A 14,469-nucleotide genomic window follows, 5' to 3' on the forward strand; every position below is an offset into this window, starting at 1 on the left:
TATGTCCTTTGATAATTATTTTGGTAGAATTTAATTAAAAACTTGTGCTCTGTAGCACTGCAGAATTTTGGGCAGACTCCGGAGTCATAGCTTGGTGATGGTGTGCAGCGTTTCCCACTAATTACCTAGAATGTGGCGGCCCGCCACATGAACCAAAAATATTGTTACACTTCTCATAATAACAAAAGATCTATAGCGTTGTGTTTTGCACCATTGCTTCGGCAAAGCATCTCTCACTCCCAGCTAGCATCTGAGGAGCAAGTTCAACTCAGGTAACCACTTTTGCTTAATTTCTTTGATGGCTAGTCAATTTTGTGTTTTGACCATTTGTGAACTGCGTTAAACTCTGTCTCGTTTACCATGCTTTGTGGGTGTGATTTTTTTTGCCGTGTCATCACCATTCTTATCTATACAACCAAAGTGTTTGATTAAATTACTACTAGAGCAAAAAATTGTTTACCAGAGCACAAAATTCTTCATAGATGTAGCCTCTTATGGAGGAGCATGCCCCCGGACCCCCTAGAGGTTCAGACGTCCACAACATCCTGTGGGAAACACTGGGTGTGCGTACCATAATTTATTCGAATTTTACAACACGGCATGTCATCTGGTGTGCGATTACCTTTAATTTACCCTGCCGCTCACATTTTACCAAAGTTGTGTTGAGAAATACATTTAAAAAGACAAAAACTATTGTGCAGCGAGCAGCTCTATTTATATCTGAAAGAATCCCGATATATATCGATAATCATCGGGAAAATCGTACAATTATTGATGCATGAAAAAGGCATCGATCCCAAGCCTAGTTATTGTGTATTATGATATTGCCTACATCTAGACTAATTTACCCTTATGTAGGCTAATATGCAGTGCTATTTTGTGTGGTAAATGACTCACTGAGCCCGTTTTCATGCACACCAATACATTGATTACTCTCTCAAATCAGCTATAAAAAATCTGACAAGGCAAGAAATCCATATTTACATGACATTTGAAATAATCAAATTTTTGACGTCAAACCGTGAAGAGACATGCGCTCAACACGTGTGCACATTGGATGAGCCAGTAGGAACACGGAGTAAGGTGTTTACATGGCATGCGAAATCGGCATAATGGGTAAAAATCAACCCGTGTTGATTGGGTTGTTCATAAGCCGTTTATTGCCTTTATGCCGATAAAGGAATGCGGTTTATTGCATTTAAATGACCGCACACTTTGTCGACTTAAGCATAATTGTTGTAAGAACGTGCATGTAAACATGCTCATTGTCAGTTGCAAGTAGACTTAACCCACTTAAATTAATCGGAAAACTAATCACGATTATGATTACGGCTGCCACAGTTATGTAATCATGAAAACTAACGATTACAGCCTTTATCAGGCCAAAGTGAATTTGATTTGTATATAAAAAGCAATATAGTAACGTAGCTTTACTGTTCTGAGCTTGATTTGGAGGTGTAGCCAACATAAAGAATATGGCATGAGTGGCATATTTCACAAATTGCTGTCATTATTATCACGTCTGCCCGTAGCTGTTGTTGGTATTTAACATTTTCACAAATCACACAAACTCCAATCACAAATGGCTGTGCAACCGCTGAGGCCAAATATGATCAAACGATGATCTGACATGAACAAGATCACCGTTGAAGGTCTAAGGGGATGAATGGGCACATGTCTCACCACCACAGCGCTTACTGAACCCAGTAAGTAACTTGGTCAATTTAAATTGGCTGTTAATAAGTTTGAACATTGAATATGTCATATTATTTACTGTATGTGAACCAATATTTTAAGCAGTAAAAACACATTTGCATGTCCAATGGTAGTTTTTTTATTTTATGCCACCTTTTTTAGGTTTTAGAGGTATGTTAAATGTGTGAGGATGTGTATTTATCAACCTGTTACATGTCACACAGGCATATTGAATCAAGTAAAAACTGGTTTTGTCAATAGTTCAGAAAAAACCTACATAAATATTTTCTATACCATAGATATCCCTTTAAAAATAACTTTTATTAGGCCTAACATTAACAAACATTATTTATTGCTAAAAAAAAGATGTTTTAAAAAAACTGGAGCTTAGCTCGTATCCACCATTAAAATCTGCTACTCTGAAGAACCACACGATTGCATACTTTGTGATGGCATGGTAATTTAATCTTTTAATCGACATTAATAATCATGATTACAGTATCAAGGGCAGTAATCGACAATAATGATTCTGGTCATAATCCTGACACACATGAATGTACCCATATATACTTGCGGACAAAACAGTGGGAGAACAGAGCAAAGTGGGTGTAAAGTTTCTCTTCCTGAAGCGCGTGCAAGTTTGTTTGATTTTTAAGGTGGCTCTATAAAGAACAAAGAGTTTTTTTCATACAGGAAAGAAAAGAGGAAAGAGGGTAAGGAGGAGCTTAATACACTGATTAATAAAGAGGAACATAATGGCATTTGTAAAACACCTGATATTGGGAACTTGTTTGAAGTTACTGGGTGAAACAGGTTACCGATAGTTGTCGTCAGTTGCACAAATTACCTAAAGCAAGTTTTTTTTGTGTGTGTGTGTGAAAATACACATAAAACCTAGTGCTTTGTATAGAATGAATAATTTGGCTTTAAATCTTAAAGTTGTTTTAATTAAACGGCTTGAAATGTCAAGTTTTGGCTCATAACTCAAATATCTCTGTTTCTTGAACTTATTTTTCTTAAAAATCCACAGAATTAAGGTTTTAAGTATTAATAACTCAAACTATTGAGTACGAAATTGAGGCAATTGGGAATACCCATAATGCCTTGCCCTTGAATTATTTAATTGTGTTTACTTGGTCAACATATGGGGGCATTTAATAGATTTCATAGGGATTTTAGCTCCTTTGTAGTTTTAGTTATGTTGGTTTGTGGTAAGTGGTGGTTTTTGATGTCACCATTAGGGTGATCTGTGTCCTCTTTGGTCAAGTTGGACCCTTTTCACACTATCTCGGTTCTCTTTGTGCATGTGCAACTAAAGGACAAGTGTCTAGACATTTCTGTGGAGAAGTACATTTATTTAATGATTGACCTTGAATCAGTTATAATCTTTTTTTTATTTAAGCAGTTATTGTATGACCTATATTTGACTTCATTCATTTAAAATTATTAAGTAGAAACAGCAACATTTAAATAGAAAATCTGAGTTAAGTCTACTTGAATTTAGGTACCTTAACTGAAATTAAGTTCATTCTATATGATCACCAAGTTAAGTGAACATAATTACACAAGTTTTGGAGACGCCATTACTTAATTCAGTTGAGGGAAGGAGTTTACTCATTCAATTAAGTGTAAAGTCAAGTTATCAGGGTTTTCAGTTTATATTAGTTTTTTATTGTAGGCAGAGTGGTTGTGGGATTTTATGAAAGAAAACCGGTAAGGCTATGCAGGATACTTGAATTGAAATGCAAAATAGATGTCAACAGATCGAAGAACTCTCAAGAGAATTGAAGCTCGGGTGGTTACACAAGAATATAAATAAATGTATTTTAAGAATAAGGCCTTTTTGAACTTAAAATTTGTCAGCTTTTAAACAAATTGTTTGTGACAGTCGGCAAAGGATGTCGCGTCAAAAAGCCTGATGCAAATAAGGCTGCACAATTAATTGAAATAAAATCAAAAACCGTGTGCAATTATTAAACCTCTAAAGGCTGTGAATGTATTAAATAAATATATAGATGCTGCTTTAAGCTACTGTCTGTATTTAACTACTAAATACAAATAGCAACTTCAAGCATGCATGATGCTCATGGTACAGTGGTTTTAACTGCCTCCCTGGCCATTCACACAGGACTTGCAAGCATACTACCTGCGCTATTTTTTTATTATTGGTTTATGTACACGTGTCAGACTGCGTTTGTTAAAAGTAATTCAATTCTTGTGTTCTGTTCATTCTGTTGCACTCCATCTAGCTTTTTAAACATGTCCTGTGTTATGTTCCGATACACTTTGATAAGCCATGTTCAATAAAACAGCCGGACGTTAGATGGGTACTCTACTTCTCTTAGTTTAAGAAAAAAGCAACTTATACAGTTGGCACCCAAAGGCACAATGACGGAAGGGCAGTATTAAACCATACATAACATCCTGTGTGAACTGCCCCTCAGAGTGGTTCGCTTTAATACAGGGTTCCCACGCACTCTAGAAAACCTGGAATTTTGCAATGCAGTTTTCCAGTCATGGAAAATATTTTAGTATAAAATAACTTGCTGACTGAGTTACTAACAAGGTTTTCGTTTTATGCACAAAGACATGGTAACGTCAACGGTTAACTGTCATGAATGAATCCGTGTCACTAGGGCTGTCACGATTATGAAATCTGGCTGACAATTTATTGTTCAACCAATATTGCGGTTATGATGATTAATTGTCTGTTTTAGGATTATGACGATTAAAAGTCTCTTTCAGGGCTTTCACGATTAATGCCCCAACTTCACATCTGGCCATATCTTTAGAAAATTTGATCACAGATGAGATATATTGCCGGTAAAACTAAGATATCATTCTAATTTGACAAGGAATCAGTTCTATTATCCCTAAAAATGAACATTCTGCTGTGGAGAGTGTTTTTATATAAAATAAAGCAGTTCTCAATGCATCATATCATTAAAAAGTTGAACGATCTATCAATGTATGAATCAAACTCACTCCACACATAATTTTATTATATTCAAGTATGTAGTTACAGACAAATTATACTGAACAGTGAAATCACTCACAGAAACTTCTCCTCTGTCTTGCCTGCTCTCGACTCCATCATGTCAAAGGAGATGGGTGACTTGAGCTCCAGTGAACACAGTCTTCACTCCTATTGGTTTTTGCTGTCAAAATGTCGCTCCTCATTTGCATGAAGTTAAACTTTTCTTAACTTTATCGTGTTGCTGTCCACACCCATTAAACCCACGAGCCCTTATTTCTCATGAAGCAAAACCTTTGAGATTACATTCCATCATTTTATCACTCTACAAAAATAAAGCATGCATCTCCTCCTCAGAGTCACTGTGTGTCATTAATTAAAATTATGTAAAAAAACAACAAAAGACTCTTGAGTTTCAAGGTGGACTTTGCCAAATTTCAGGTGCGCAGCAATGTTTTTGTTGGAAAGCAGCAGCTTCCTTCGTGGTGTTATCCGTATAATAGACTCATGAACAGATGTTATCCAGTTCCAATGATTTTTTTTTTTTTTTTCTTTAGCTATCACTCTAGGGTTCTTTTTTACCTCATTGAGGATTCTGCATTGTGCCCTTTGAGTCACCTTGGCTGGACGGCCACTTCTAGGGAGAGTATCCACAGGACTAAATTGTATATCGATTTATAGACAATTTGTCTAACTGTGGGCAGATGAATATCTAAGCTCTTCGAGATAACTTTGTAACCCTTTACAGCTTTATGCAAAGTATCAGTTCTTGATCTTAGGTCATCTGAGATCTCTTTTGCGAGGCATGGTCCACGTCAGCAGATTCGTTTTGTGAATAGCAAACTCAAAATATTTGAGTTCTTGTTATAAGTCAAAGTAGCTTTAACCCACACCTCAAATATAGTTTAATTAATTGGATGCGAGGTTTGACAAATCCTAGCTCTTAAGTAGCTTTTTTTGACGTCATCAGACTAGTGGTTCAAATACTTTTTCCAACTTACATTGTTAATGTTTGAATAATGTATTTAATATGTATAAGAACAATACAAGAATTTGTGTATTACTAGTTAAAACAGATTGTGTTTGTTCATTATTGTATCTTAGATGAAGATCAAACCAGATTTTAAGACTTTAGATTTTAAATGTCCTGGTAAATTGTGCCTTGAAAAGAGTGTGAACCCTATAATAGCAGCAGCATATTTTTGCTCATATCTCAGTTCAAATCACAATATTTGTAGAAATAATAGTAATATGAATTTTTGGCTGAATTGTAACCTAATCCAAATGGTACGGAGAGCAATTAAACCTGGTTGCTTGCTCGTGTAGGTGACTTCTCCTTGGTGTAAAATTGCAAAAGCATTAACAGGTAGAAGTTGATATAAGTGTGATAAACATTCCAAAGATATGACATTTCAGTGAATTGTTAGATTTAATTGTAAGACCTGGTAAAAACATCACAAACGAGCATAATTTTATTTTAGGGTTTTTGGAAAACATGGAAATCTCAGGGAATTTTAATGGTTTTCTCAAGGTTTGAAAAGTCATGGATATTTATTTCTATAGTGAATATACATTTTTGTAGTTATGCTCTGCTATAAAATATGTTATCAGCTAAGTATTGCTTTTGTGTAAATTTAAACTTGTTCGCAGGTTGTAGAGATGTCTGATTTGTGAGCAAATTGTTCTTTTGAGTGGTTTTATTCAGTGAAACGGTTAAACCAATTCAGATTGGTGTGAATGATTAATCAGCAAATCGGTCTGGATTTGAATGATTTTTAAAAATCCTTATCCAGAAATCTCAATGACTGGAAAGGTCATGGAAAAAGTCATGGAAATTCATTGGTCCAAAAGTGTGGGAACTTGACACAAAGTGCTGAGACACCCGACTGCCTAGTTTGTGAATTTGATCAAATACCTGATGCCAGGCTGTCTAATATTGCTTATACATTGAAGATATCTCATTTGAGCGAAGGACAACAGAAACTTGTTACCTACACTTTTCGTTAGACAAAACATGTCGTTTCAAATAGTTTGACTTATTCTGGGATTTCAAAACGGGAACAAAACATACTTTTATAAGTGAAAATGAAAGTGCAAGTCATTATTTTTAGATGGGACATGCCCGAATTTGTGCTAATATGTATTTTCCAGATTTGATGCAATGTCATGCTGACCAGATCTTCTACAACCAACTGAAATGTGACTTGGTCTTTGACTTTAAGGACACAGTCCTTTGCCATACTCGACTCTCTGTGTGAGTATGTGCGTGTCTGTTTTTCAAAGAGGAAATGCCACAGTCCAAGAATAAACATTCCTGCCCTTCTACTCAAATCAACCAATTGCAGCCCGCAATACACTGCCCCTAACTGGAACTCCTGAATTTCTGGTTAATTTCACTGGAGCGAGAGCAGATGAGAGGTATAGGTGGATGAATTGTGGGGGGGAGTGGAAGATGATGAGAAAGGTTGTTGGAATGTCGGGGAGGAAAGCGGGAAAGAGTAACACCTCTAAAGTCTTGTTTGAGTGTTGAGTAAGTTTAGGTTGAGTAACGTTTACTTCTAGGAATGCACCGATGCCAGTTTTTCTCATCCGATTACGATATCTGAAATCTCAGTATTAGCTGATCCCAATCTGAAACCATTGTTATTTTTTTGCATAATCAGTTTAGAATATTTTTACCTCTTTGTTTGGAAAGAATTGGGGGTACTTTTTTATATGTAAAGAAATAAAAACCTCCAACTACACATTATGTCAATATAATATAGCCTATTAAGAAAAAAACTTTATTGTTAACTAGTCTACTGGATAATGTTGCAGCAAAATTAACAGAAATTCCAGTCTAAATCTTAGAACAGAAGCCAGTTTTTATTGCAATTTTTAAACTTGTATCTGGTCTTTAAAGGATTCAGATTTTTGTTCAGTTTAGTTGTAAGATATCAGTCCACTTTTCATTCACAGTTATTTTTTTTAAACCCGTTTGACATAAATATTGTTGTAATTTGTAAGCAAATAATAATAATAAATTATTAAAATTATTATTATTATTATTATTATTGACTTTTAGAATTTTAAAATACAACAATAATATATTTCAGTCATGCACCTTTAACTTGAAAACCATCGGGTTTATACAATCGGAACTCATCAGGAAGTCCTGTAAATGTAAGTATGTAGGCTACTTCACAGTGGTTTAATTCACATCTTATTCAAATTCTGGTAAAATGCCGTTCTAAATGCATGTTATTAGTGAACCGAACTATTGAGCATCTACATCTGAGAAGCTGAGTTGTTTGTGAGTAGTGCTCAAATATGAAAATAGCCGCAAGCTCTGAGGGCTGATAATAGACGCGACCAACTCACCAGCCTGCGCGTGCTTATGTGTGTGTCAACAGAGCAGCGCCATTCACTAACGCGCTGCATATCTACTTACTAAACACAGCCTTTTGTGATTCACAAAGCTATCGTAAGTCTTCAAGTGGCTTTGATTAAAATGCAGGAGTCATATGGACTACATTAATGGTGCTTTTATGGTTCTTTTATTTCAGTTTTGGAACTTGACACTAACGGACATGATGAACACACAGTATCAGATTTGGATCGGGCTTGTTGGACCGATACCCGATCCATCTAAAAACATCGGTATCGGAGCTGATACCGATCCAGGTATCGGATTGGTGCATCCCTATGCTCACTGGATGTTTCATATTTTTGGCACCATTCTGAGTAAACTCTAGAGACTGTTGTGCATGAAAATCCTAGGAGATCAGCGGTTACAGAAATACTCAAACCAGCCCGTCTGGCACCAACAATCATGCAATGGTCAAAATCACTGAGATCACATTTTTCCCCATTCTGATGGTTGATGTGAACATTAACTGAAGATCCTCACCCATATCTGGATGATTTTTTGCATTGCAATGCTTAGATGAATAAGTAGGTGTACAGGTGTTCCCAGTAATGTGCTTTTTGAGTATATATATATATATATATATACACTACCACTAAAAATGTTACACATCTACTCATTTATTATTAGCCTAATATTTTAGTAATATAATAATTTTGAAAGTCATCAAAAATATGAAATAACACAAATATGCTTCTTCAAAGTAGCCACCCAATGGGAAGGTAGTCCCATGTACGCTGGGCACTTGTTGGCTGATTTAACTTCATATCTGGCCCAAACCATCCATTTAAAAACACTTAAGAACTTCTTTCAAGCTTTTAAGCATAAACCTTTCGATCAAAAGGTTTTTAACATCATGAGAAGCATTCAGTCAAGTGTGTCCAACCTTCTTTTTTGTCATGCTATCATAAACTCTGAAATGAATGCAGCTAATATGGTGTCACTTTGTCAATGGTGACATTTTGAAATCTCATTTGGTCATCTCAAATCGCAGGAAATGTTTTATGGATGACAATAAATCTGTGTCAACAAGACCATATGACCTAATCTTCCAAAAATGTGTTAAACAACAAGAGGTGTTAAGTATTCTGACAAAAATAAGGCTCATGGTGAAGAAACGGGCACTTTTAGTGTGAAGAAATTTTTAGTCACTGTAATGAAAATTAGCTGTTAGAAATATCCTCCTTGCACATGACACATTGAATCTGGGTAGGCCTAAATGAACATTTAACATGACTTGAGGTTTTTGCGTGCAAATGTTTTCTCACTTTGCAGAAGTGTGAGGAAATAGCTCTTACGTTAGATATAAAGTGGATGTGTCTGCTGTGTTACACTTTCCTTTTACAAACGTTCTTTATGCTGTTGCCTCTTCTAGGATGATGAGAAATTAAATTGTTGTTATTCTGTACAAAGCTTTGAAACCCATTTTTTTTACGTCTTTAATGCACATAAGTTGTCTGCATTTTCTTTTTTGTCATGTGTGCCATGCCAGCAGGCTCGCCCAGTCGCATCTGGTTCCAACCAACATTTTTCTCTCTTTTACCTAAACTTATGTCCGTCTGCTCTGTTTTTAATTTTTTCTATATAAACATGCACTAGATAGATGTCTTTGACCACTGCGATGCATCTCGCTGTTTTTGTGCATGAGCGCTGTGTTTTTTTAGACTCATTTCGAGACCCCTGCGTCCTGTGACTTTTTCCTCGCAACAGTCACCTTTGGCTTGCTCACTGGGGGCTTTAAGGCACTATTGTCTGTAATGCTGCTTTGAAACAATATCCATTGTGAAAAGCACTATGTAAATAAAAATGACTTGACTCTCGATGTAGCAGAACACTCTTTAAACAGGAAATCATGTCTCACCAGATTTTCCTGATTGCTAATTTGCTTGCAATAACACCATTAACACTCATCAGGAACACTGCCATGCTTTCTTTAAGGCCAGAAATGCAAGTATGCAAACGCTGGCACGAATGTCCGGCCAACACTGTCCCAATGCGTACCTATGTTGCATTATGAATTAAACTCTTCACATTTTTCAAATAGTTAGTGTCTGTCTTCACGTACCTGCGTAGAGTACTAAAAATAGTCTGTCCTTTATCTTACCTTAGGAAAATTGGAAAACAGAAAAACATGGTTAAAAAATGACAGAAGAGGAAAAGAGAAGTGAGAAAAAAAAAGATGTGAAAGTGAAGGAGTGAATGATGGATAATCTGCAAACATTCCATTCTTGTTAAACATTTATTGCATAATTCAGGATTGGCAGAGTTAAGTAGTGTAAAATTAGGGTGGTGTGTGTTATGCATGTGGTACAATGAGTTTATTCCCATATGCAGGACACCTCCTACTGGTGCTTTGGTGTTCTTGCAGGCAAATTTTAAATGACATTTGGGATATGAAAAAAAAAATGGTTACTGTGGTAACTTTGCAATTATATATGTTTGTGCCCATGTGTGGGGTTCCTGTAGCTCAGCTGGTAGAGCATGGCGCTAGCAAGGCCAAGATCATGGGTTTGATTCCCAGGGAACACACAAAAAACTGCTAAAAATATATACCTTGAATGCACTGTAAGTTGCTTTGGATAAAAGCATCTGCCAAATACATAAATGTAAATGTAATTAATGTTCAACTGTAATTCTTTGTGTGTTTAAATGTTAAGTAATGCAAATGTAACCTGCTGTGTGTGTGTTGCAGGATCTCCAGATTGTGTACTCATACCTCCATGGGATGGAAGCACTGTCCAGCCTGAGGGAGCACCAGCTCAGGTACAAGAACAGTGTTTGTTATTGTGTGTGTATTTGCGTGACTACATTCGTATGAATGTGCTTTACACTGTGTCTATCTGACTTGCAGGTTGATGTGCGAGACGGTTCGATATGAACAGCATGAAGCCAATGAGGTTTTATACTAGTGAGTAATCAAACCACAAACAATACACTCTGACAAATGCTGTCAGAAATGTGTCCTTATTTAGGTCAGTTTATCAGAGGTTTACATCAAAGTCACAGGGATGACTTTGTCCACACACACATCTGCGCTCTATCTCTCTCTCCCTATCACAGACAGACACACACACGCGTCTCGTGTTTAGTTCATTTTTAAATCTGTAACCTCCATCTACAGATGGAGATTAAGCTTCTAAAGGCTCTTTGTATATGGAAACACACTCAAGCTCACACACTCTGCCTGTTGAAATGAAATGTCCTGTTCAAGATCTGCTGTTTGCAAAATGTTAATGCTAAAGTGATTAACGGAATGTTTCGGGTTCAACACAAGTTAAACTCTATTGACAGTATTTGTGTATAGTGTTGATAACCACGGAAATCGTGTTGGTGTGACACTAATGTGATAGATTCACTTACTAACCTTGTCTGTGTAAAGTTAAATCCAATCTTTCAACTTCAAATGTCATGACCATATAAATCTGGTACGCTCCGGAACTTTGAATGATAGGTATAAGGATACCAGAAAGGTACTGTTTACATGTTACAAGCTCTACTCAGAAATTACATCAGTAAGCATAAGTTCATCTACATAGAAAAGTATTCCCATCTTTAAAAGGACAAATTAGACAACCTTACAACCCAAATAATAAACAGGTTTTTATTGAAATATTAAGTTCTTCACATTTAATACTAGCTTTAATTTCTGCTTTTAAACCCTTTTGAACACTGGCCAGGTTTACTTCCATTGTAAGTTCATTTCTGTAACCTCTATTTTTACGTTTTTTCTTTTTTTTTTTTTACCTGAGAGACCAGAATGTTTTTGTGTAGTAATCAACATTATGCCACAAATTCTGCTGTTAGGTCTTAACTTTTGTTGAACTTTTAACATTCCTTGAAGTTTCTCAGGTCATAATTTTAATGTTCAAGAAAACTTGGTAGTACTCCATGGGACTGTTGTGCTAAGTTGGGCTGAAATTTCCTATGGAAATGTAATTCATGTTACCTCATCAAACTTGGAACATTTCACATCACTAATGTTTTTCCATTTGCCAACCAAGTGTAATCTCCCATTACCTGTAGTAAATCTTCACTATGGTTCAATTCCTGCAATTACCAGGCTATCAGCGACTTTCCAAAACACACAAAATCAACCATGTGCTACTTATAAATCTGAATTTTTTTTTTTTGTCCCTTGTTTTTATGTCCAAAATGTTTCCCTTTGCTTAGCTTGCAGACAGAAATTTACTTCTACTCTGTTTTCTATTCCCTTATTTCAAAAGAAAGGACATTAAATATTCCTTATTATTAATAGACCTTATTTTTGTTGTCCACATTAAGGGAGATAGTTTTGAATCAACCCTCGATGTCCGTAAATATTCTGAAAATTGTTCCCAAAGTTTCTTCCTCATCAATTTAACAATTCTTTATATTATATTTTTGTAAATATTTTTAAATACTGTATTTTTCTATTTTCTGTACAGCTGCTTTTAAAACGTATGTATTATAAAAAAGCGCTATACAAATAAACTTGAATTGAAATTTGCATTACAAAGTCTGCACACATTTTCCGCTAATTTCTTTGGTGTCATTTGTACTATTCACAGACACAGTTGTGCCATTATTAGTTTCAGATTTTACCACACCTACAGATCATTTAATTAAACTGTGGTAATTTTACATGTTGGTCAGACAATCACTTCCTGTTTAAGTGGGTGGTTCATGCCCAAAATAAGCAGCAAACTGCACAAGATGCCTATAGTCAAGAGTCTGGCTATGCTAGATTAGCAACCCACAGGTGCTCCTCTGCTCTGGAAACTACTAAAATGACCAAGACGCAGTCGCCTACATTTCGATGACTCGTCTTGAAGTTTGTTTCCTTTGCCCAGAGTAGCATCTGTGTTGTTAGGTCACTGCTCCACCTGGAACATACTAGTGAGAAATGAACTAAAACAGAAGGTGCACTGTGCATGTGACTGGGTTTTTCTGTGTGTGGGTCAATGACGCGAGTCATTTATTTGCCCGAATCAATTTAGTTATTGTAAAATGCATTAAAAATGCAATTCAGACAAAAAAAAAAAAAAAAAATGACTTTAATGCATCATCATTTTTTTTTTTTTAGTGTCCGATCATTTTTATGGGGCCTAAAGGCAAAAATATATAGGTTCTATAACTGTTCGGAGAATGTAAAAAGTAAATATTTTGCTGGTATTTTCAAAAAAGAAAAATCGCCATAAGAATTTGACATAAGATTTGATTATTTCTTAAAAAAGAAGCACTGAAGTTTGGAATAATGTACAGATTTTGCTCTTATGGAAAGGAATTGGTACTTTTATTCACCAAAGTGGCAATGTATAGTCAGGACATTAATAACATGACAAATTTATAATTTGAAAAAAAAAAATCAGAACTTCTTAAACTACAAAGGGTTCTCATCAAAATATCCTCCACGTGCAGCAATGACAGGTTTGCAGATCCTTGGCATTCTAGCTGTCAGTTTGTCCAGATTCTCAGGTGACATTTCACCCCACACTTCCTGTAGCACTTGCCATAGATGTGGCTGTCTTGTCGGGCACTTCTCACTCACCTTACAGTCTAGCTGATCCCACAAAAGCTGATCCATAACACTCTTTTCCAGTTATCTGTTGTCCAATGTCTGTGTTTCTTTGCCCACTCTAACCTTTCTTTTTGTTTTTCTGTTTCAAATGTGGCTTTTTCTTTGCAATTCTTCCCATAAGTCCTGCACCCCTGAGTCTTCTCTTTACTTTTGTACATGAAACTGGTGTTGAGCGGGTAGAATTCAATGAAGCTGTCAGCTGAGGACATGTGAGGCATCTATTTCTCAAACTAGAGACTCTGATGTACTTATCCTCTTGTTTAGTTGTACATCTGGCCTTCCACATCTCTTTCTGTCCTTGTTAGAGCCAGTTGTCCTTTGTCTTTGAAGACTGTAGTGTACACTTTGTATGAAATCTTCAGTTTTTTGGCAGTTTCAAGCATTGTATAGCTTTATTTCTAGAGAGTTTCTAGAGAAAGCTGTTTCTTTTTTTTTTTTTTTTTGTTGCCATTTTTGACCTAATATTGACCTTAAGACATGCCAGTCTATTGCATACTGTGGCAACTCAAAAACAAACACAGACAATGTTAAGCTTCATTTAACGAACCAAATAGCTTTCAACTGTGTTTGATATAATGACAGGTGATTTTCTAATACCGAATTAGCAATTTAGCATGAATATGTGTGATGGCTGCTGGAAATGGGGACGGTCGAGATTTGATCAAATATTACTTTTTTCAAATAGTGATAGTGCTGTTTTTTTACATCAGTAATGTCCTGACTATACTGTGTGATCAGTTGAATGCCACTTTGGTGAATTAAAGTACCAATTTCCATCTGAAACAGCAAAATCTGTACATTATTCCAAACTCTTGGCTGCCAGTATAGATGGATGGA

The 14,469-nt window shown here is 35.9% G+C and overlaps 1 protein-coding gene across 3 annotated transcripts in view; it reads left to right on the top strand.

Moving 5' to 3' along the window:
- The window catches only part of rapgef2a (Rap guanine nucleotide exchange factor 2a), a 77,022-nt gene that overhangs the window by 21,842 nt on the left and 40,711 nt on the right, over positions 1 to 14,469 (top strand). For all 3 annotated transcript variants that reach the window (XM_051702764.1, XM_051702765.1, XM_051702766.1), the window contains exons 2-3: positions 10,768 to 10,838; positions 10,927 to 10,983. In XM_051702764.1, the coding sequence (XP_051558724.1) occupies positions 10,768 to 10,838; positions 10,927 to 10,983 (128 nt within the window). The remainder of the gene's footprint in view (positions 1 to 10,767; positions 10,839 to 10,926; positions 10,984 to 14,469) is intronic.

This window comes from Myxocyprinus asiaticus, chromosome 7 (assembly GCF_019703515.2).
Source record: "Myxocyprinus asiaticus isolate MX2 ecotype Aquarium Trade chromosome 7, UBuf_Myxa_2, whole genome shotgun sequence".
NCBI lineage: Eukaryota > Metazoa > Chordata > Actinopteri > Cypriniformes > Catostomidae > Myxocyprinus > Myxocyprinus asiaticus.